The sequence below is a fragment of the Euleptes europaea genome, chromosome 2 (assembly GCF_029931775.1).
Source record: "Euleptes europaea isolate rEulEur1 chromosome 2, rEulEur1.hap1, whole genome shotgun sequence".
NCBI classification, from domain to species: domain Eukaryota; kingdom Metazoa; phylum Chordata; class Lepidosauria; order Squamata; family Sphaerodactylidae; genus Euleptes; species Euleptes europaea.
This window is the reverse complement of record NC_079313.1, coordinates 88,940,496-88,964,422: the sequence shown is the minus strand read 5'-3', so window position 1 is coordinate 88,964,422 and position 23,927 is coordinate 88,940,496. Positions and strand designations below refer to the sequence as shown.

The 23,927-nt window shown below is 43.8% G+C and overlaps 1 protein-coding gene and 1 non-coding gene across 5 annotated transcripts in view; both read left to right on the top strand.

Annotated features, from left to right (window-relative positions):
* Positions 1-23,927, top strand: part of PLEKHA6 (pleckstrin homology domain containing A6) — a 222,328-nt gene that overhangs the window by 190,903 nt on the left and 7,498 nt on the right. For all 4 annotated transcript variants that reach the window (XM_056845637.1, XM_056845636.1, XM_056845635.1 and 1 more), the window contains 6 exons: positions 5,374-5,485; positions 12,136-12,275; positions 17,253-17,382; positions 17,822-17,931; positions 18,900-19,082; positions 20,921-21,085. In XM_056845637.1, the coding sequence (XP_056701615.1) occupies positions 5,374-5,485; positions 12,136-12,275; positions 17,253-17,382; positions 17,822-17,931; positions 18,900-19,082; positions 20,921-21,085 (840 nt within the window). The remainder of the gene's footprint in view (positions 1-5,373; positions 5,486-12,135; positions 12,276-17,252; positions 17,383-17,821; positions 17,932-18,899; positions 19,083-20,920; positions 21,086-23,927) is intronic.
* TRNAT-CGU (transfer RNA threonine (anticodon CGU)) lies at positions 16,568-16,639 on the top strand. The gene has a single exon. It is a non-coding gene; the product is annotated as a tRNA-Thr (tRNA).

Sequence of the window (23,927 nt, the reverse complement as noted above, 5' to 3'; positions counted from 1 at the left end):
GTGAATGAAGCCATTGTTTTCCTTAGCTGCTCTGAGGTCAGCTTAGTCTCCAGACTCCACGCATTCAAGCGACTTTGAGGCTTCTGTGAGACTCTTTTGTGTGTGTATTTAGTGTGAAAAGAAAACTTCTGTTCTTACTATTTATTTACAAAGTTAAATTAGGCAGAAACAACTGGCTCTTTCCTTCATGTTGTATCCCACACACATATCCACATCCACACACACATCGTCAACTGGAGTTGGGTCAACGAGGTCTCTCTGGTCCTTAGGGCTTGTCTAAACAGCCCTCTTTTTTCAGTTCTGCTGATCAGTAATGTTCTAATGCAGTGGTTCCCAACCTTTTTAGGTACAATGAACCCATGCAAGACTGGCCCAAGGCTTTTATGGCACCCTAGGCAAACTATGACCTTGGCACTCATCTATTCCAGCATTCCATCTTCTATAGTGCCCAACCAACAAACATCACACCAAGGGTCCAGCTGCTACCACTATGAACCCCCAAACAAGTTCTCTTCAAACTCAGCCCCACCTACCTGCCAAGGTGTCTATTGTGGGGAGAGGAAGGGAAGGCGATTGTAAGCCGGTTTTGAAACTCCTTAAAGGTAGAGAAAATTGGGGTATAAAAACCAACTCCTCCTCCTCTTCTCCTCCTCCTCTTCTGCCAGCTGGGCCAGAACAGGAATTTGAGGAGGTACACTTGAGAGTCACTGAGTTGAGGAGATACGAGAAGATGGCAGATGGCATTGAGGAGATTGGCAGCAAGTTAAATTGTGGAACTCTCTGCCCCAAGATGTAGTGATGGCTGCCGACTTGGAAGGCTTTAAGAGGGGAGTGGACATGTTCATGGAGGAGAGGGCTATTCATGGCTACTAGTAAAAATGGATACTGGTCATGATGCATACCTATTCTCTCCAGGATCAGAGAAGCATGCCTATTATATTAGGTACTGTGAAACACAGGCAGGATGCTGCTGCAGACATCTTGTTTGTGGGCTTCCTAGAGGCGCCTGGTTGGCCACTGTGTGAAAAGACTGCTGGACTTGGTCTGATCCAGCATGGCCTTTCTTATGTTCTAAGGTGCTCGGTGCAGTACATCTCCCACAGCAGGTAGAGGGCAGTGAGGCACTGCAGGGGTCCAGGCAATAGGCTGGGCTGCTGAAGGAGCAGCACCAAGACTGAGCCCACACATTCACATCTCTTTCGATACTCCTCTGGTTTGTACATGGCACGCTGAACAGCTCCTACCTACTCTCCAACCCTTCCCTCCCTTCTTTCAGTTACTACCCTGAATTTACTAGTGGCCAGACGGCTTCCCCGCCCCCATTATTGTTACAAAGAGGGATGGGGAGATGATAATATGAGGAGTTGCTGAAGAAGAAAGAGAGGGATGCTAGGGGCAGGAGCGGCCCTTAGGGAGGGCTGTCCTGTGATCCACTTTCAGAGGCTTTGTGACTCACTTTTGGGTCCAGGCCCACAGGTTGGGAAACACTGTCATAATGTACAAAGTGTTTCAGCATGTACCAATCCCTGTTGTGGGATGTGTAGACTGTGTGGCTGATTAGTTACACTCACTGTGCAAGAGTATTCCAGGAAAGTGCTCCTCACTGAACCAGGGGTGGAGGATGCCGCTGTCTGGATTAACTCTTAAAGCCAGTTCAGTCTCTGAATAGTGCACATGGTACAGGCTGTACCACATCAGGAATGCATAAAAGCATCTGTTTGAAAGAGCCCTCCCATCCAAGGCTAGCACTTCAGAGAGGCAGGAAGCTTGTCCCTACTGTGCTACCTTTGCATATACTTGAAGATTTTGACATAGCTGTGCTTTCCTTCAAGCACTCCTCTCCCCACGCATATCTGAAATTGAAGAGTCACATGAGGAATGTACCACATGCTCTGCTGACCGTTTGATCTGATTCATAACCCCATCTTAAACACATTGTTTATTCCGAAGCTCCTTTTATTTCGCTGAGATTTATTCTAAATTTGCTTATCATCGCAGCCTTAGGGCCTGAGTGAATGAGAAGCTAGGAAATCCCTAATCGGATCTTCCCAGTGGTTTTAAAACAGCAGCTGTCCAGAGCCCTGGTTTCAGATGGCAGTTATATGAGGGGGGAGGGTGCTTCAGTCTTCTACTCTATGGTTTTGCCAATTGAGCCAAGGCTAATAAAAGCACGTGATTGTGCATTTATTTATTTACATGTTTACTTCCCACTGGGGGCCCAAATCTTCTTCTTCTACACCAAATCTACACCATCTTCTTCTTCTCCATTTCCCCACAACAACCCTGTGATATATGTTAGGCTGAGACCAAGAGAGAGAGACTGGTTCAGGGTCACCCGGCAAGCTTCTCCGCTTCCGTGGGGATTTGAACCTGAGTCTCCCAGATCCTAGTTGCACATTCTAACCACAATGTATGGAGGTCATAGAATCATAGAGTTGGAAGGGGCCACTGCTATATTCAGCAGGCAACTGTTTAAATAAACAGTTAAATCACTCACAAATCATATATATCAGTCGTAAATAAATGCTGTGGGGGTTTTTAAAAAAAAATCCTGCGGTTCAGTGTTTGTGTATGTAGTCCTTAGCAATGTTAATGGCTGTCAATCTGGTTGGAGCAGCAGCATTTTCACACATGTGCAGTTTTGAAAATTTTTAGTGCAAACCAGTTCAGGAGGCATTCAAGTCCTCGAGTGCTGAAATGAACTGACCTAGTGATCAGTTCACATCTGATCACCACAGTGAAGCACACTGTCGCCAAGTACTGAACATATTCACCATGAAATTTGCAGCATCCCTAGCTAGGTCTTTAATGTGCCAAAGAGCTTGCTACCAAATGGCTACTTTATTTTTTTCATTTATTTTTAAAAGTTATATATTGCCTTTTCCCTAAGGCAGGTTCCGATAAACCATTTAAAGCCAATCACATGAAGATGGCCATAGCATAAAATCAATAAACTGTTCTCCATTATTGGACATGGAACCTGGATGAGTCCATTACTACCAGAAACTGTAATCCTGGAGTATTAAAAAGAGATTACTCTTCATTGAGAAGGCTCCATTGTTTGGCTAGCAACTGCATGGTGATTTGAGTTCCATTTAAGGATGATAATTCTGGCAGAGCTGCAGACAGAAATCTTGGCATGGAAAAAAAGGTGGATCTAAAAGTACGCTACTTCTGCTTGCACTGCAGCAGCAACTGAAATCTTTCACTGCTGGAGAAAATCCAGCATCTGTGCTTAACAGGTATAAACATCCAGTTCAGGATGTCTGAGCAACTCTATTAAACGGAGGCAGGAGCCTTTCTAGCTGCTGATGGAACTAATTGATTGTAATGGTAGAAGGAGAAGGCTGTGTTTGTGCTTTAATGGGAAAGATGACGGGCTCCATGTGTTCACGTCCTTTAAATGATGATAAGGCTGTGCTTGTATGTATTTTTTGTCCACTGAATAATTACAATGGATTTTAACTCCCATTGTAACTATTTCACTTTTGGTTTATCTATTTATTATATTATTTTTTATTTATGTACTTCATTATATCACCTTTCTCCCCAATGTGGACCCCAACCAGCTTATGTCCTTCTCCTTTCCTCCATTTTAACCTAACTGCAACTCTGAGATAAGCTTAGGCTGAGAGGTGTGTGACTTACCCAGAAATCACCCAGCAAGTGTCCATGGCAGAGTGAGAATCTGACCCCAGGTCCTAGTCTGACACTCTAACCACTACTGAACACTGGCTCTCTGCACACATTTCCAATTTCATTCACTTAATCTTGATTTGGACAGCTGTCTCCGTGCGGGAACTGAACGCTTAAAAACAACTGCAAGTCTTACAAGAAGAATATCTCCCAGATGTAGTGAAATGCAACAGAACAGCTTTATCTGCATATGATTCTCTTGAAAAGTAGAACACAAAAGACACTTGCCTTTTTGTTTATTCTGTGCTGCAGTATATCTTGAACGTACTGCCTACACAAGCTCAAGTCATCTCCACAGTGTGGGCTAGAAATGTGTGTTGTTTTGTTTTCCAAAAATCAGTTTTTGCATTCAAAGGACTACAGAGGGCTCCCGTGCTATGTAACTTACATTCTTGGGATGTCAAGTGGCATTCTTGTTGTTAACAAAACTAAGTTCTTAGTCAAATGCACTGTTTTCCTGGATCCAGCTCTTGATTTCTAAAGTTCTTTGGGCTGGTATGCGCATGCCAGCTGGCTGCTTTTCTCTCTCTTTCCCCTCCTGGGTTGGAGGTCGCCTGGAGAAATGTAATATGTGAGCAGGGACAGTGAACTGGGGCTATACGGACACGTTCTGCTGGGACAACAGCTACTTCAAGAAGTATTGCTGCAGCAGTAGGAACCGCAGCAGAATCTGCCCATTCATTACCTCAGATTCACATATAACATTTCTCTTGGCAGTCCTGAATCCAGAGACAGTCAGGAGGCCAGCTCTCAGAGTGCTCCACCAGTGTGCGTATCCCCAACAGAGCATGACTCTGTGGCCTTCTAGTGGTTAATTTCTTCAAAGATTCCAACATCCATTGGTAACTGCCCTTTCATTTAAAACTGCTTCAGCTGCTTCGCTGAGGAATTATTTGCTGCTGATTAGTTTCCCTGGTAACCGTGTGTGTGTGTTAAGTGCCGTCAAGTTGCTTCTGACTTATGGCGACCCTATGAATTAATTACCTCCAAAATGTCTTATCCTTAACAGTTTGCTCAGGTCTTGCAGACTGAGGGCCATGGCTTCCTTTATTGAGTCGGTCCATCTCATGTTGGGTCTTCCTCTTTTCCTGCCCAGAGTTAACGGGCACAGTCTCTTTGGAGATTGTGGGTTAAATCTAGAGTAAAGACCATTCAAGGATTAGGTTAGGAATGCATAACTCTAACGAAGGTCTCTCTTATATTTTTATGAATTTAAGGAGGCTGCATCTCTACATTAATCATAGGAAGTCACTTCTGTTACAGTTGTTTTAGCCTGTTCTTATTAAGCCCACCTTTCTCTTTGCACTCTTTTCTCTGAATCACAACAAATCTCTCTGAAATCGGATTTTTTTTTTTTGCTTTCCATTCTGTGCCTCTCTCTCTGTCCTACCACATCTTTGCACCTTTATCTTTTATTCTCTTTTGCTGTTTTCTTGCCTACAGGTCTCACTGCACCCCTCCCTCATCTCTCAGTTCTTCCCCTTTTCTTCCTTCGAAGGTCCTTGTTTTCTCAGTTGTTGCCCTCCTCCACCTCATTGAACTCCTTTTCTCTGGGCATCATTTCAAGGACACATGTAAACACAGGGGAAACCTAACATAGGAGCAACAACAGGGAGCAGATAGTTTTCTTTAAAAATGGGGAGCTGCCATAATTTCTGGTGCTTCTGGACATTTCAGAATGAAATGCTCAATCGGCAAATCCAGAAGGAGATCTGGCGGATCCAAGATGTGATGGAGGGGCTAAGGAAGAACAACCCTTCTCGAGGCACAGACACTGCGAAGCACAGAGGTAAGTGCCGCTCCACACTTATGGCCTTGGGGTTTTGCTGTTATCCTTACGCAATGAGTTGGAGACAGAAAACTTAACTGTTATCTCGGTATCTGCCACTCCTCCCACTACATATACACCCATAATTTATATGCCATCTGAAGATGTTTTCTTGGTTGTTGCAACTAGTAAGAGCATCCATTTTATTGTTGTTTTATACTACAACTTCAGTTCAGGGTTCAGAAGAAGAAGAGCTGGGTTTTATATGCCGACTTTCTTTACCACTTAAGGAAGAATCAAACCGGCTTACAATCACCTTCCCTTCCCTCCCCACAACAGACACACTGTGAGGTAGGTAGGGCTGAGAGAGCTCTAAGAGAGCTGTGACTTGCCCAAGGTCACCCAGCTGGCTTCATTTGTAGGAGTGGGGAACCAACCTGGTTCACCAGATTAGCGTCCGCCGCTCATGTGGAGGAGTGGCGAATCAAACCCGGTCCTCCAGATTAGAGTCCACTGCTCCAAACCACCACTCTTAACCACTGCAGCACGCTGGCTCCACTGCACCACACTGTCCAGAAATTAGCCAGATTTGAGACATACAGCAAGGTTTCTGAACTATCTAAATTTTGAAGGGAATGGAGGAAGAAAGAAGTTCTAAAAGTTCATAGAAGCTTCTTAGCCCTGAGAGAAAGAATTATAATGTACTTGCGGATCTCAAATGTCATTTCAGAAAGTGCTCAGCTGCAACATGTATTGTTGTGAATGAGGACTTTCCATCCTGTGCCCCAGAGTGTCTGTGAAAGTCTAAGAAAAGGCCTCTTGCTTTTAACCATTGGTACAAAGAATGTAAACTTCTATTTAGCTGATGCCTTAACATTGACTATGTAGCTTCGGGAATCTGATGGAATGTTTTAAAAATAGACTCAGTCACTGAAATCAGTGAGCATCTTTACTGACTGTGTAGGTACTCCAGTAGTTTATTCAGTTACTACAAAGGGACAGGTTAAGTAACTGCTTACAAGCAAACTGTAGCATAACATATACTATCTAGTTAAGCGGTTCTTGTAGGTTATCCGGGCTGTGTGACCATGGTCTTGGTATTTTGTTTCCTGACGTTTTGCCAGCAGCTGTGGCAGGCATCTTCAGAGGAGTAACGCTGAAGGACAGTGTCTCTCAGTGTCAAGTGTGTAGGAAGAGTAATATATATAGTCAGAAGGGGGTTGGGTTTGAGCTGAGTCATTGTCCTGCAAAAGTATCAAAGGTAATGTGCTAATCATTGTGCTGTAAGTATCAAGATAATGTGCCAATTAGGGTGTGGAATGTTAATGTGGAACCATTGTATCCTGAAGTGATCTGTTAAAATGTGGAATCCAAAGCTAATCTGCATGGCTATTGTGGACTGTAGTCTTTGTTAGTCTGGAGTTTTTCAGGACAGGAAACCAAGCCTTATTCATTCTTAAACTCTTCTGTTAAAGTTGTGCTGATGTTTATGAATTTCAATGGCTTCTCTGTGCAATCTGACAAAATAGTTGGTAGAATTGTCCAGTATTTCAGTGTCTTGGAATAAGACCCTATGTCCAGTTTGGGTCAGTCCATGTTCAGCCACTGCTGATTTCTCAGGTTGGCCAAGTCTGCAGTATCTTTCATGTTCTTTTATTCTTGTTTGTATGCTGCGTTGTGTGGTCCCGATGTAAACTTGTCCACAACTGCAAGGTATACGATATACTCCTGCAGAGGTGAGGGGGTCTCTTTTGTCTTTTGCTGATCGTAGCATCTGTTGTATTTTCTTGGTGGGTTTAAACACTGTTTGTAGGTTATGTTTTTTTCAAAAGTTTCTCCATCCTATCAGTGATTCCTTTAATAAATGGCAAGAATACCTTTCCTATGGGAGACTGTTTTTCCTGAGTTTTCTGATTTTTGTTTGGTTTAATGGCCCTTCTGATTTCATTTCTGGAATAGCCGTTTGCTAGCAGTGTGTGATTTAGATGATTAATTTCTTCCTTGAGAAACTGTGGTTCACAGATCCGTCTTACACTGTCCATTAATGTTTTGATTATTCCTCTTTTCTGTCGGGGTGGTGGTGGTTGGAGTTTTTGTGTAAGTATCGATCTGTGTGAGTTGGTTTCCGGTAGATCTTGTGACCTAATTGAAAGTTTGTTTTACGGATGACAAGGGTATCAAGAAATGGGAGTTTACCCTCAATTTCTTTTTCCATGGTAAACTGAATGTTTGGATGGATATTATTGAGATGGTTTAGAAAGTCCATTAATTTTTCTTCACCATGGCTCCAAATAGTAAATGTATCATCCACGAACCTGAACCAGACTGTAGGTTTGTAAGGTGCTGATTCTAACGCTGTCTTTTCAAAATATTCCATTTAAAAGTTTGCTATTACTGGACTGAGAGGACTTCCCATAGCTACTCCAACAACCTGTTCATAAAATTCTTTATCCCATAGAAAATAACTTGTTGTCAAACAATGGTGAAATAAGGCTGTTATATCTTCCAGAAAAATCTGATTAATCAATGAAATTGTGTCTTTTACTGGAACCTTGGTAAAGAGGGATACAACATCAAAACTGACTAATATATCCTGTGGATTGAGTCTCAACGGACTGATTTTGTTGATGAAAAGTGTTGAATCTTTGATGTAAGAAGTGGTTTTTCCGATGTGGTCCTGTAGGAGGGTGGTCAAATATCTAGCTAATTCATATGTTGGAGAACCAATGGCGCTCACGATGGGTCGGAGTGGGACAGAATCCTTATGAATTTTAGGTAGTCGATATAATCGTGGTGGTTGTGCTTCTGTCTTGCATAGTTTTCTTGCATAGTACCATGGTCACACAGCCCGGATAACCTACAAGAACCAATGAACTCTGACCGTGAAAGCCTTTGACAATATCTAGTTAAGGTTTGACCTGTCATGTTAAAAATCTAGACTCGAATCTGTTCTGTAGTATCATGTTTCTAATGGCTATTAGAAGACACCCTGGCCTGCACCTTGACTTAGAATCAAGCCACGCTTTTGTCAATTATGGGGATATAGACATCCTCCTTTCTATGCATGCCAGATTGAGTTAACTCCACTCAGGACAGCAAAGGCTTCCCATGCTAAAACTAAAGACTTATGGAAGCAGATGACAAGTGCCATCACATGAAGCTGTTTTCTACTGAATCAGACCCTTGGTCCATCAAAGTCAGTATTGTCCCCTCAGACTGGCAGTAGGTCTCCAGGGTCTCAGGTAGAGGTCTTTCACATCACCTACTTGCCTAGTCCCTTTAACTGGAGATGCTGGGGATTGAATCTGGGACCTTCTGCATGCAAAGCAGAGGCTCTACCACTGAGCCATGGCCCCTCCCCAGCCACACCCAACATTCTTTCTTTGAAATTAATGGAATAGAAGAGAATTTGAGAACATGGGGCTCTTGGTGCAAGCAAAGAAGTAGAGACGGTGAGTCAGAGAGCCTGTCTTGTACATAGATATACACTGTTCGAGAAGAATGTGGGAATGTCTTCTGTCATTTATTTATTTATTTATTTGATTTATATCCCGCCCTCATCCCGGCCAGGCCAGGCTCAGGGCAGCTCACATCAACCAACGCATACAACATGATAAAATCTGTTTACAATAATTTATGAAAAACAGGAAAGAGTGACCTTCTCTAGCTGGTTATGGAGCCGAGACAACGCACCCACTAGAAATTACAAATTAGGTGTTCTAATCAAGTGACCCCAATTTGCATAATTAATGTATCTGTTTAATCATGGTTCCTGGGATAGTGAAGCCTGGAATGTATCAGCTCTATCTAGCCTACCCTTTCTGGAAAACCTATGATCTGCTTCTGGCCATTCAATATGGCAGCAGATATCTGACACTGACCTGCAATCAGGTTGAAGCCTCTGTTTGTATTACCCCAAGAGCAAAAATAAGGATTTATTTATACACCAGACTTTCTGATTCACCTCACTCAAAAGCATCAATTATAAACTTAAAACTCAAAACAATAAAATCAGAACACAATAAACCATCCAAACAACATAAAACAGCAAACAGCCCAAAAGCCAAGCATGTAAGAAGCGTCTTGCTGGATCAGATCAAAGTTTTATCTAGTCCAGCATCTTTTTCTGTCAACCAGATATGTCCACATAAGGCTGGAGCTCCTCCAACCCCCGGACCACAGTCCTGAACACACAGCTGGGCTCCTGCAACACTTCTAAATTAAGTTCTCACAGGCAACTCGCAGTGGGAATCCTGCTACAAGTCCCTGTGGTGAGTGTGAGGAAGTCATAAAGTGTAGTTTGGCTCTAGTCACTTTTTAAAACCCATGTTAGCCAACGGTCATCACCACAAATTGTGGTGGTGAATTCTATAAATGTTCTGTACGAAGAAGTGTGTTTTTGAATATGTTGAATCTAATGCTAGCCAGTTTCATTGGGTGACTTTAAATTCTAGTATTTCGTCAGAGGGAGAAAAGGGTCTCTCTCTCTGCTTTTTCTACATAACCCTTTGCCATGTCCCCCCACTAAAATAAAACTTTCTACACAGACTCAGAATCCTAAATACTCGACTCTTTCCTTGTAGGGAAGGTGCTCCAATCCTTTAATCATTTTAGCTAACCTCTTCTGAACCTTTCCAGCTCTCTGATGCCCTTTGTTTGGGGACGGGGTGATCTGAACTGTACATAGTATTCCAGATGCAGGCAACATTTCCTGAGTAGTGTGTGGTCTTTTATCTTCTGCATCAGTGGATGACACTCTAACGCCCTCCAGTGACTTCCAGTTCACAAAAGTCATAGTGTGCCTCTAAACTTTGAAACTCCTGTTTTCACATGACAGTATTCATTGATATATTCCGTTTTTACCCTACACCCATAGAAGTAAAATGTCATTAACAACAAGATGCAATTCAACAAGGATACGTGCCGAGTTCTGTATCAGGGTAACAAAAATTAGGGACATGCATACTGGATGGGGGATACACTTCTGGGTAGCAGTGTATGTGAACAACATCTTGGGGTACAAGTGGACTATAAGTTAAATATTAGCAGCTAGTGTGATGCAGTGACAAAAAAGATGATGCAATCTTGGGGTGCATCACAGAGGCTTAACATCCAAATTGCAAGATGTCATAGTTCCACTGTACACAGCATTAGTCAGGCCACACTAGGAGTATTGTGTGCAGTTATGGAGGCCCCACTTCAAAAAGGATGTGGACAGAATGGAGCAGGTGCAGAGGAAAGCGGCGAGGATGATCAGGGGCCTGGAGACCAAGCCCTGTGAGGAAAGGCTGCGGGAGTTGGGAATATTTAGCCTGGAGAAGAGGAGGTTGAGGGGGGATATGATTGCTCTCTTTAAGTATTTGAAGGGCTATCATTTAAAGGAGGGCAGGGAGCTATTCCTGTTGGCAGCAGAGGATAGGACTCGCAATAATGGGTTTAAATTGCAGGTGGAAAGATACCAGCTGGATATTAGGAAAAGGTTTTTTACAGTAAGAGTTGTTCGAAGGTGGAATCAGCTACCTAGGGAGGTGGTGAGCTCCCCCTCACTGGCAGTCTTTAAGCAGAGGCTGGACAAGCACTTGTCAGGGATGCTCTAGGCTGATCCTGCATTGAGCAGTTGGTTGGACTAGATGGCTTGTATGGCCAACTCTATGATTCTATGATTAGTGAAGCAAACCTAAGTCCCATGTTAATCAATGGGGCTTATTCCCAAGAAAGTCTCTTTAGGATTGAAGCCAAAATTATCCATAAGTGTTGTAAAAAAACAGTTTTATTTCAAAATGGCTGCATGCATTTTATGCTTTCCAGGCTCTTTTTTAAAGTATATTTTCATCTCTTTCCAAGAAAGGCTGTTTGTATGTCTGTTTGTTTATATGGGTGTGCACTCTGAGCTTTCTGTCAGGGTAATTGAGGCAGCTTATACATTTATGAGCTATTTCAAAATGATAAAAACGAACAGCATTAATAATATAAATCAGTTGTTAAAATACTTAGCATAGCAGCACTCCTAAACGGAAAGCAGACCCCCCAATAAAACATAAACACATGAAGCCAACAGCAGCAGCAAATAAATAAATAAAGAATAATAGAGCAGCCAAGGAGCAGTAGAAACATAAATACTTACAGTCTAAGGTAGTATCAAACGTTAAAAGGGTGGCCCAAACTAACAAAGAGCCTGGATACACAAAATGGCCTTAAGGTGGTGCCAAAGCATTAAGGCTCAGTGTCAGCTGAATAGGTGTAAGGACGGTAGGGTTTCCAGTCTCCAGGTATTAGCTGGAGATCTCCCACTATTACAACTGATCTCCAGCTGACAGAGATCAGTTCACCTGGAGAAAATGGCCACTTTGGAAATTGGACTCTATGGCATTGAAGTCCCCTCCCCAGCCTCCACCCTCCTCAGGCTCCGCCCCAAAAGTCTCCAGGTATTTCCCAACCCAGAGCTGGCAACCCTAATGGAGGGCTAAGGAAGTTCTACCTCTAACGGCCATTACTGTAAGAGGGGGTCCACGGAACAGGGTTCTCAGAAGAAAACCATCTTGGTAAATGGGTCTTTCCTCTTTGCAGTTACTTTTGCCACTCTAGTTCCTTGGCTCTTTCCCTCCTGGTCCGTCCAGCAATGGCAATGCATGGCTTAATCAACCTGCCCCTTTCCTGTTATCTCTCTGCAGTGACCCTGGGCCCATCAGGAACCTACAGCTCCAATAGCCCGGCCAGCCCTTTGAGCTCAGCCAGCCTCACAAGTCCACTGAGCCCTTTCTCCCTTGTGTCCGGTTCCCAGACCTCCCCTACCAAGCAAGGCAGCAATGAGGTAAGTGAATCTGTCATTTGCCCACCGTGAGGAGATGGGAGTTAAGTGGGAGATACGAGGATAGGGTTGCCAACCTGCCAGTGGGGCCTGGGGATCTCCTGGAATTTCCCAACCCAGAATTGGCAACATTACAGCATTACAGGAGTAGGTGGGTAAGATGGCTTCTAGCAATTCTCTTCTCAGCATAACAATTCCACCAGTAGATGGCAACACACACCTTGTTCTTGCATGCACAGTGCCTGAAGCTCCAGTAATTTCTTTGGCTGAAACTCAAAAGGCCATTATTTACTTACTTAATCTATACACCGCCATCTTTCTCCCCAATGGGATATCCAACATTTTAAGTATTCTGAAAGTGGCTAAAAATTCAAGAGGCTTACAACACTTCCAGACAACAATTCTTCCAGTGGGAACAGCAGTGCCAAACCAAAAACAAGGTATTTCCTTCCTGTTGCAGAGCACGTGCAAGTATTGTTGCTTTTGTGCTTTTTGCAAAAGCAAGTATTGTTGGTTTTTTGATGTACCAGTACCTGTGCTTCCTCTCTTCTGCTTGACCATCGGTTTTCAGGCATCTAGGGTTCCCGTTGTAATATGAAAGGAGAGCTGCACAAATCACCTGAATGAAGCGTTAGTGATCCATTCATATTATTATTTTTTAAATTGCATATACTTTATTTATAATCGTGTAATTTTCTCCATGCCATAGAAAATACATAAACTGACTCTGTGGTGGCAAAGAGAGAAAGTTTCATGTAAATAGTTCACCGTATGGTGACAGCTGCCACGTGGTACAATTGAAAGTGGACTTCCATGTAAATTGACCATTGGGGTTTATAAAGGGTTCAGATAGTTTTGCAATGGAGATGTGGGTGTAAGAGCATTGGGTGAGCAGTTCAAGCACCCTAAACCTTTTGGGGATGATTTGGAGGTGGTTTCTGTGCAATGTGACTTTGGAAGGCTAGTCCCTCCTACGCCGAGTAGCTCCATGGAAGCTGGATCCAGTGGCTAGAGCCCAAAGGCAAAAGTATGGTGCTCCCATTCCATCTGCTGTGAGATCCAGACTTCTGCCCCCAAACTACCGTTAATTTTGCCTTTGCTCACTTTTCACCCCCATGCATGTATGGAGACATCACTTCTCGTGCTGTTAAAACCTTATGATCTCAGTGCATACAGGACCCCCGCTGGGTCTTTCCACCATCCAGGCGTTATGTCATAGATAGCAGCCTGCACTGTGTTGTGGATGGCAGAGTGCATGAATAATACTTTATCTATATTCTGAATAAAGTACCTTGTAATTAGATGCATTTGTGTTAAGGGGGCAAAAGTCACACCCCCTCAGTAATACCATGCTAACATGAGGCTTGCATGGCTAGGCACTGGGTTGCTCAGCAGGGAAAGCAGCTGGCTGTAAGACCTCTGGGCTTTTGGGGTGTTCAGTCACAGCTGCCCCATTGTGGGTATAACACCTGTCTCTGTTTGTGTCTGTGTCTCACTAATTCTCTTTTCCTTCCCATTCTCACAGTTTCTCTGATCTTGCTCCTAACACTTCTTGGCTTCCTCTCCACTTCAGGAGCCTGGTCCACCTCGACCTCCCCTCCCCAAATCATATGTGCCCTTGGAATCTCCTCCGACTGTCCCTCCGCTCCCTGCCGAAAGCCGTCTCTGGCCATATCCTAATTCCCCTTCTTGGCAGCACAGCAGCGAGGCGAAGAGGGGACAGGTATCAAAACAGAGTTTGAGAGCTGGAGGCATGCTCTTTCCCCTGCCACACTCTGCGGGAATCAGGGAAGGACATGGAACAAGCCGAGTGACAAAGTGTCTGTCTTGGCCAAACTACATTCTCCTGAGCCTGTTGTAAATGATGGCAACTTCATGCATGATATTTTCCCTGCAGATAGATAAGGTTGCCAACCTTCAGGTACTAGCTGGAGATCTCCTGCTATTACAAGGGATCTCCAGCCGATAGAGATCAGCTCGCCTGGAGAAAATGGCTTCTTTGGCAATGGGACTCTATGGCATTGAAGTCCTTCCCCTCCCCAAACCCCACCCTCCTCAGGCTCCGCCCCAAAAACCTCCCACCGGTGGCAAAGAGGGACCTGGCAACCCTACAGATAGACTATATCCAGGGACACAAAATGTCATGTATGAAGCTGGCCTCAAGCAATGACTTCTGGGGCAATTGGTTTCTGGGAGAATATCATGAGCTACACTTTTTAAATGGCTGCTTCTTAGCCGCTCTAATCATGGATGGGGCTAGAAGGCAGGGATGGAGCTCAGATTTCAAATCAGAGGTCTGGGCTAGAGACAGAATAGTGTTTTTCAGAGAGTCAAAGCTTGTCTGAATATTTCCCTCACTTTCACCTCTGGTAAACAGGTTTCTGAAACCGTACAAAACCCTGCAGAATCAATTTGAACAATGGCAATATTAGGGGTTAAAAAAAAAAGATGTATATTCCTGGAAATGCTTCTTTGAACATACTGTTAATTCCTTTAAAACTAGTGTTTGCCTCCAGTTCTTGGTTGCAGTTCTATGCTGGTGCTCACATTTTCTGCATTTCCGTTACTACCTCTGCCCAGTGGAAGAGTGATATAAAAATGTGCATTGATGGTATTATCAGCAAGGATATCATGGACAAAAAACATTCTTCTCAGAATAATTCCCAACTCAATTTATAACACAATTTGGAACTGACATTTACAATGAATGTGGTCTATCCATTTACCTCTGATAAAGGTAGATGAAACATGTTGAATTGGCTTTCATCTCAGTGTTGAGATGGGATATCATGTCATAAGAGCTTTGGAGATGCAATCATTATAGGCTATGAGCAATAGGGGAGTGAGAAGAAAACCTCCAGACCTTTTGCCGTTATTTTTTTAAATTACATTTTATGACAGCTGAGAGTAACATCTGTAGTTCCCCCCTTTTTATTTCTCATGACAATCTTGAGATAAGGTAAGGCTGAGAAATAATGGCCTTGCTTATTCCAGTGGAATTCCACAGGCTTTCCACATCAGAAGGAATGATAGCAATCATGTTTAGGGAATTCAGGGGAAGTCTAGCAAAAGGTCACAGGAAAGAAAGTTAAACCAGAAACTAAGGCAATTAAGTTTTAATAAGGGTGGAACCTAAAACTGATTTTTCAAACCCCAGAGTTCTTTTTTTCCTGCCAGTGGGTTGGATCCCATCTGAAACTTCCATGCATGGAAGACCTTTTGTGCAGGTAAGCGCAATTGCTCCCCTCCTGCTGCAGCCCAAAATGCATCCTGAAAATCTGCTCCTGGGAGATGGGGGATCTCCAGGAGCAGCATAAAGGGCTAGTTGGAAGTCTGCTGCGGAGAGGGGTGGTGGTGGCAAAAATCACATCCCCAATATGCCTCTTTTTGATGGGCTCCAACCCATAATGTGCATTTTTAGTTAATACGATATTTTTTATTAGTCTCAATAACGGAGACCTCCCTCAAGGGGATTGTGAGGATTTGGTAGTTCTTATGAAGTGAACAGAAGTCAGATGCCCCTGCCATAGAGGGGAGATGTGGGTCAAATACTCGTTATGAGCTGGATCTACAGAGACCCCTCAAGCCTTTTACAGTCTGGAAAGACAACTTAACCTGTACAGAGCCTCCTGTCTTGATTCTTGAGGTTAGCGTCCTAGACAGCATGTAAACCAAGTCAGAGCGGGTGATGACGTGCAACATGATTGACTGGCAGAGAGACTGCTGGGGCCAAGTGGGCAGTGTAATGATTGCAGCTTAGTTGCTTCTAGCCCATTCTGTGCCATCCATCCTTGTGGCTTTAGTTATTTTATCCTTTTCCATTCCTCCACTCATTCCCTGCACTAGTCATCTATGTTGTTTGTGGAGATTGCCCTCAGAAATGCTATGAGAGATGAAGCAGAAGGAGAAGGACTTGGGCAGGTTTTGTTGCAGCCACCTGAGTGCCAAGCTTTTCCAACAGAAAAACCTCTTTGCAGAAAATGCCTCTTTCCAACCTGTTGCTTTTTTGTTGTTGTTCAAGATCACGATGATCTTCCAAAGCTACGTTGCTCTTGTGGCCTCCATTTGCAGGTGGGGGTTCCTATCATGACTTTCGTTCACAAATAGTTATGTCAAGTCCTAAACTACTAAATAATTTGTGATTCTTTCACATTAGCAACTGGAGGAGGGGGAGTACCTCTCATACCTGGGCCTTGTGCTTGTGGGGGTTTTTGCCACTGAACTAAAACCAGTGGAAATCTTTCTACTAAACATGAGGTCTGATTTTGACTCTTCAGAAGGACTTCAGAAGGGGAGGGGCTGTGGCTCAGTGGTAGAGCATCTGCTTCGTATGCAGAAGGTCCCAGGTTCAATCCCTGGCATCTCCAGTTAAAGGGACTAGGCAACTAAGTGATGTGAAAGACCTCTTCCTGGAGAGCTGCTGCCGGTCTGAGTAGACAATACTGACTTTGATGGACCAAGGGTCTGATTCAGTATAAGGCATATTCATGTGTTCATGACTTTAGGAGATGGGGACTGCATGACGCACCTGCCTGATAACATCCACAAAGACTAGGGCATCTTTCTCAGCCAATGGGATCACATTACCTTTGCGACCTGGAACCTTCCCAGTTGCAAATGCTGATGATTTGGATGCAACAGGCTCTGAACCGTCACCCTTTGGCTTGGTTCGGAGTCTACACATATAAGTCAAGCATGAATTTGGTCCAACCCAGTCTCTGAATGATTATTTTTTTCTGCATTGAGCATTTCTTGATTTAAATTTTAAGGTGGGGGGAAAACCTGCACTGGTGCTTCTTCATATTACTGTTTCCTCTCTTCATTTTCCGTGTGCATTTCTGTTTTGGTTTTTAATTTTTGCATGTGTGTTTGTCTGTGTCTGAAATCTGTGTGCTTTAGGAAAGTGGCAGCTGTCCTGAGGCAGGGCCTCTCTTCAGCTGTTCGTCCAGCTCCTCACAGGAAATGTATTTGCTCCCACAGTCCAAGTCTAGCTTCGAGCTGAGCAAGAAAGACCACCAGCGGACAACAGCCTCCAGCGCTACAGTGGAGGGAGGGCTTTTGCAGACACTGCAAGAGCAAGAAGCTGACAAGCAACTAGCTCTCAACAAAGGTAACTATCAGCAGCGTGGCTTCCATAAAAGGATCTGGTTAGGAGCCCCGTGGCGCAGAGTGGTAAGCTGCAGTACTGCAGTCCAAGCTCTGCTCACCACCTGAGTTCGATCCCAACGGAGGTCGGTTTCAGGTAGCCGGCTCCAGGTTGACTCAGCCTTCCATCCTTCCGAGGTTGGTAAAATGAGGACCCAGCTTGCTGGGGGTAAAGGGGAGATGACTGGGGAAGGCACTGGCAAACCACCCCGTAAACAAAAATCTGCCTAGTAAACGTCGGGATGTGATGTCACCCCATGGGTCAGGAATGACCCGGTGCTTGCACAGGGGACCTTTACCTTTTTTACCTTAAAAAATATGGTGGTTTATCCCTGACAGAAACCTGACTTGTTTTTGCTTCTTGCTAATTAAATTGCCCTTTTTTGCCTTCTGCATTCTCTCAGTTGGCATTGTTCCCCCAAGGACCAAATCACCCCTGGAAGAGGACACCATACCCACATCAGGTGTGATAAGGAGGAGTGCAAGCAACCTACCCAATGGACTGAATTCCCGGGTAAGGTGTGATTCTGGGGTAATGTCAATGGGAGTTTGTCATGAAGGGTACTGCAATTCAGCCATGACGCTCGCTGGGTGACTTTTGGCTGGGTAAACTTTGGGCTGCCACCTGCTTGAAGGAAAGGCAGGAAAAAATGCAGAAGTAGATCGATTGCTAGGCCTTAGGAGAATGAGGAGCGTCTGTTCCACATGGCAATGCTCTGCCATGGTTTCCCCGTTGTTTCTGCAGCTGCTGATGCAGCACAGAGACAGTAAGGCTTCTCCATGGTGAGTTGCTCTGCATTTTCCCTGCCCCGGTCCCCACGGCACCCGCACACACCCCACCGCCTGCCACTGAGTCAGCAGGATTAATCTGGATTAGTGTTTTAACCCTCTGTTGTAATGCTTGAGAAATGCTGGAGTTGGTCTGAATGCCTAAGCTCAGATCCAGCATCTGCTCCTCATGCTTCCAATCAGTAATGCCCAGCTCCAGTTTTGCTCCTGAACAGCACCCAGGGTGTTATAAACCCTTTTTACCTTTTTACACAATGTTGCCAGTGCAGCTGTGCTGATGGAAGAGGGAGGAGAGAACGAGTTTGTTCCTTCTTGCTCCCAACTGCAGCCTCCTGACCCACGTGGCTGTTAGTCCACATAGGTCTTGTGACCTCAAGAGTAAACTTTCCTGGAGTCGGAAAGGACTTCTGTAGGGAGGGGAACATGGGAAGTATTCATGAACCTTGCATCCATAGATTGCTGGAGACAACCCTTTGTCTCAGTTCCCTTGCTATTCTAGTTGGTACCCTTTCTCCTAAAAGAAACCAAAATTGATTTTCATAGGACTGTTTTTCCTAAGAATTAAATAGAAAAAAGAGGTTTCTAGCAATTAAGGCATGTGCCTTCTCTGAATCTGTCCCCAATTTCCAGTCCAGATACAAAAAACGTCTCAAGGTTGTAGATAACCACAAGCATCCTGTGTTTTCCCCCTAGGACAGGCCAAAGAGTGCTGTGTTCGCCAATGAAATGAAGGCAAAGATGAGCGTAGAGGAACAGATTGATCGCATGAAGCGCCACCAAAGCGGTTCTATGAAGGAGAAAAGGCGAAGCTTGCAGCTTCCAGCCAATCAGCAACAGACAGAGGGCTCCGTCTCCAAAACTCCTTCTTACAAAGTGGTAACATATCCCTATATTAGCCAATGTCAGTTTTGCTCAACGGGCGTTGGCATTTATCTCCCAGGCCTACTCTGATAAACATTTCCATGCCTACTTTTTTATCTCAAATGCTTCTTAGGATCTGTCTAGCGACCTAGCCAGTTCCAGGTTTGGGGGGCTCTTAGCAAAATAATATCCATCAGGACCACTTCCAGGCTTGACCACATAACACAGAGAAGGCAGGCAAGAGAAGGTCTATGACCATTTCTACTCACCATTGCTTCTTGCTCAGCATGCGGAGGGAAGAACAGCCTTTCATCTGCCCTCTCCCTCTGGTTGGCGGCTACAGCTGCTCTTAGCACAAACCTCTGCTCACCGGGGCAGATGATAACAAAGGGCAGTGATGTACACCAGTTCTGCTGGAGAGAGGGAGAGGAGGGCCTACCACAACCATCTAGGGAGGGAGAAGGAATGGGAGGCTTATTCCTTCATGGGGCCAAGTAGATACCATTCAGATGGAGAAATCAGCACACACTGCTGCTACAGTGGACAGCACTCTTCAAGCCATGGGGCCTTGGCAACTGTACAATCATGTCTTCCCCAAGGCCAACCCACCACATAAAGAAGCATAAAGTGCTCAGTGATCTTTCCTGAGGAGGTCTTAGCAACACTAATATGAAAAGAGAACAGAGCAAGAGGTGGGGGGTGGGGAGAAAATCAGCATTTTTATGTGGGATCATGAAGGATGGAAGGCTTGGTTCTTACAGGCGGATGCTGAGGTGGTGAACCTGTATCTCAACTTTACCCTTTTAGACTGCTTGTGAAATACTCCCCCCCCCCATCACACACAAAAATGATTCCTACTTATAAAAGCCTAGCATGTCAAAGGAAAAGGTAGGCTAGAACCATATAGTGGACCATAGTGGACCAATGGTCCATCTAGTCCAGCCATCAGTTTCCAACATCATATGGAAGCCCCCAAACAGGGTCCACAGACATCAGCCCTCACCTTGTGACTGTTATCCAGCATATAACCGTCAGTCATGTTACCTGTGAACTTGGAGGTGCCATATGGCTACCAGGATAATAGCCATCAATTGACCTATACTCCATGAATTTGCCCAACTTCCTTGTGTCTCCCTGGAAACACAGTAATCAGTTTCATACCGTGACCCCGAATTCTAGTCTTGTGGGAGAAGGAATTTTTTTTTCTTTATCCACTTTCTCTATACTATGCTCAATTTTGCAGGCCTCTGTCGCAATAGCCCTCAGTTACCTTTGTTTCTAAACAAAAGAGCTACAGATGCTTTAGCCTTTCCTCATAGGGCAGGCACTTCAACCCCGTGATCATTTTGGTTGCCCCTTTCAGTACTTTTTCCAACTCTTCAGCATCTTTTTGGAGATTCAGTGATCAGAACTGTGTGTGTGTGTGTGTGTGTGTGTGTGTGTGTGTGTGTGTAACAGTGCTGTCAAAGTCTGCCTAGTAAACGTCGGGATGTGATGTCTCCCCATGGGTCAGGAATGACCCGGTGCTTGCACAGGGGACCTTTACCTTTACCTTATGCAAAGCAGCTGTGTGTGCCTAGCTTGCCTGCTGTATCCTTTACAGGTATTGCACTGGCGTGTAAGGCTGGAAACATTGCACAAGCAACAGCCCAGTATAAATGAGATGCTGAGCCCATGCAGCTCTGCTTGGGAAAGCTCTTTGCCCTGCCAGTGTGATGTTCAAACCAGGTCTGAGATAAAGGAGGGAGGGATGTGATACACCAGGTATGAGAACGGGCCAAGTCTGATGGGGTGTAAACTGCATGCACTATTGCCAGATGACGCTAAAGTCAGCCTATCATGATATGTTCTAGGTCCGCAGACACCGCAGCATCCATGAGGTGGACATATCTGATTTGGAGGCAGCGTTACGCTCGGAAGACTCTGGCAAGATGTACGAAACCCCCCGGGAAGAGATTGCTCGACTGCGTAAAATGGAGTTGGAACCTGAGCATTATGATGTAGATATCAGCAAAGAGGTGAAATCTAATGTTTATCTATACTACAACCTGCCTAGCATAGGATGTCCCTCCTTCCCTCTCTCCCTAGAATTTGCCTTGGGGAGTTAGTTGCTTGTTAGGGAGTCACATTTGTGTCCCCATGGGTCACTGTCATTTTATAGAGGGTGTAGGCCGGGCTAGATGGTCCATTCTGTGACTGAACTAAGGTCTAGTCCAGGGGTGTCAAACTCAATTGTTATGAGGGCCGGATATGACATAAATGTCACTTGGTCAGGCCGGGCCCTGCCTTGCCAGCCCAGATCAAGAGTGTGTGTATGTGGGACTTCCGGTACAGCGCTGGTTGAAGCAAGATGTCTCTCAGGAGTTCCCTCCCTGAGAGACCCCAAGAAATGTTCGAATAGAGGTGAAAACCAACACCCCACCCCAGCTCTAATTAGGGAACTGGGGAGCAGGCTTTCCTCTGCAGCCATGATGGGTGGTTTGACTCCCATACCCTCTGAGAGTGCTTATAAGCCTCCCGGAGATATGGACGTTGTCCCATGGGCATTTGAGAGGATTAACATCGCCATGAACGGCTTCTTGGCCTGAGGCTTCAACCTCCTTTATCTATTAACACTTAAGGAACAACTTTATTGCAATGAAACCCTCAACATCCAAAACCTGAGTAAGTCACAAGAACTCTTTTGGTTTTACCTTGATTCCGATGATTTGAAAGATTGATATAATCATCACTGCAATCCGCTCCTCTCCACCCAGAATATAAGTGACTTTGAAGTTTTAAAAAGACTATAGTTAAACGGCAGGAGCCTTATCTATCTGATCTTTACTTAGACAAAACAAACGGGATGTTTGAAAGACACTCTAGCTACCAATTAGACGCCGAGGTGTTAAAAGGGGTGGGAGCGAACGGGATAAATTCCTTTGGAGCTGACGTCTTTCCGATCTAAGACGTTCTTCCTGCCACATTTCTACTTGAAAGATTTGTCTTGAGAAACGGAAGACAGCAAGGAAATACTCTCACTGCTCTACCAAGCATAACCATCGAGATTAAGGGGAACGACTGTCACAGGAATTCATGGATCAGACTTGCACCTTCCTTGTGCATCAATTAAAGCATTCCTATTACTTGGAATCTATCGAGAGGAGACAAAGGAAGGTCTGTGAAAACAACATCATTATTCTCACTCCCCCTTTCACAGCTAAGCTAGAGTGCCGTAAAACTTGATTCTTTAAAATCACAGTAATTGTTTTACAACGAAGAAAAGAATCTGCAGTCATTTAACCCTGGGGAAACCATAAAACTGATGAATTGAAAACTGTCACAGGTCTTGGCTCCTGCCAGAACACTTACAACACACCTCTGATACTGGTGATTGTTTGGAATTAATCTCAGAAATAAATATGGAGAAGGTCGACAAGGATATACAGGAAATACTACTAAAACACACTGATATCTTTACCAAACAATATGAGAAAGTATCTCAGCAACTGGCTCAGTTAACCAGCATATTGACTAGTTTGACTCAAACCACTAACCAATCCAGTCAGAAATTGGACATATTGACTAGTGATGTTAAAAATATGAAATCACAATTTTCTACAATAAAAATCGATATGGGGAAAATGGACATATCAATTAAAAAGGCAATTGAAGAACAGAAAGATATAAAAAATAAACAGATAAATCAAGATAAACAAATCCAAGCTATCCACTCCCAACAGGAAATTGTTACAGACCACCTGGCTATGATGGAGATGAAGCTAAGACAATCAAATGTTCGCCTTCGTAATTTTCCAGAAGAATTGGGAGGTTCTAGAACCACCATTATAAAATCATTGGCTGACCTGATTCAGATAAATGAACAAGATCTGGACTATGCAATAAATAAAATATACAGAATTCCTTTACCTACTAGAATCCCTTTACCTACTACAAAGGCCAGGGACATTATGATTTCCTTCTATGACATCAGGATGAAGGATTATATTATGCAAACTTTCTATGACAACCCTTTGTCCGTGAAAGGAATCCCACTTATAATCCTCAAGGACATTCCGCAACATTTGATGATGAAGAGAAATATCTACAAAGACTTTACTGGGACATTGAAGAAGAATGGAATAAGATTTTGTTGGATCTTTCCACAGGGACTCATTTTTACCTACAAAAAGGTCAAATTTACTATCATTTCACAGGAGGATGTGAATTTTTTTTTGGAAAACCATGAAAAAGATCTAGTTGGCCTTAACCCTGACCAACAACAAGAACTAGAAGAGGAGGGAAAGAAGTTGGCCTTGACACACGAACAAAAAAGACTGGACCCTAAAATAACAGAACTGTTGGAAAAACCAAAGCTCATAACAAGAATAAAGTTAAAAGGAAGCATGCAGTTCATGGGTGATAGAGAGATACGGAGGGTTAAATAAGAAATTAAATGATAACTAGCGAATTTTGTTACTACTGGTCTAATCCTTTTGCTTAAGGAATATTTTTGGGAATTTTTTTTTTTACTATATATTAAATTAACAATTAATATGTAACAACTGTAATGATTTAGACAATTCAGAATTAATTTAGTAATTAAGTTTGATGTATATTTTTGGATTAGAATCTCAATACAAAAGAGTACATAAATTTATAGCAAGGTGGAGGTAGTTGAGGGGGAAGTCTTTTATTTTAATATCATTTTATTAATGGATGAAATGCATTTCAACAACGCTGTTAAATTTTTCTTTATTTTATATTTGAAATGAATGTGTTGCTGAAAAGTTACCTACCAGTAAAAAATTGTGAAAATAATAAAAATTTTATTTTTTTAAAAAAAGTGTGTGTGTGTGCGGGGGGGGGGGGAGTGTCTGC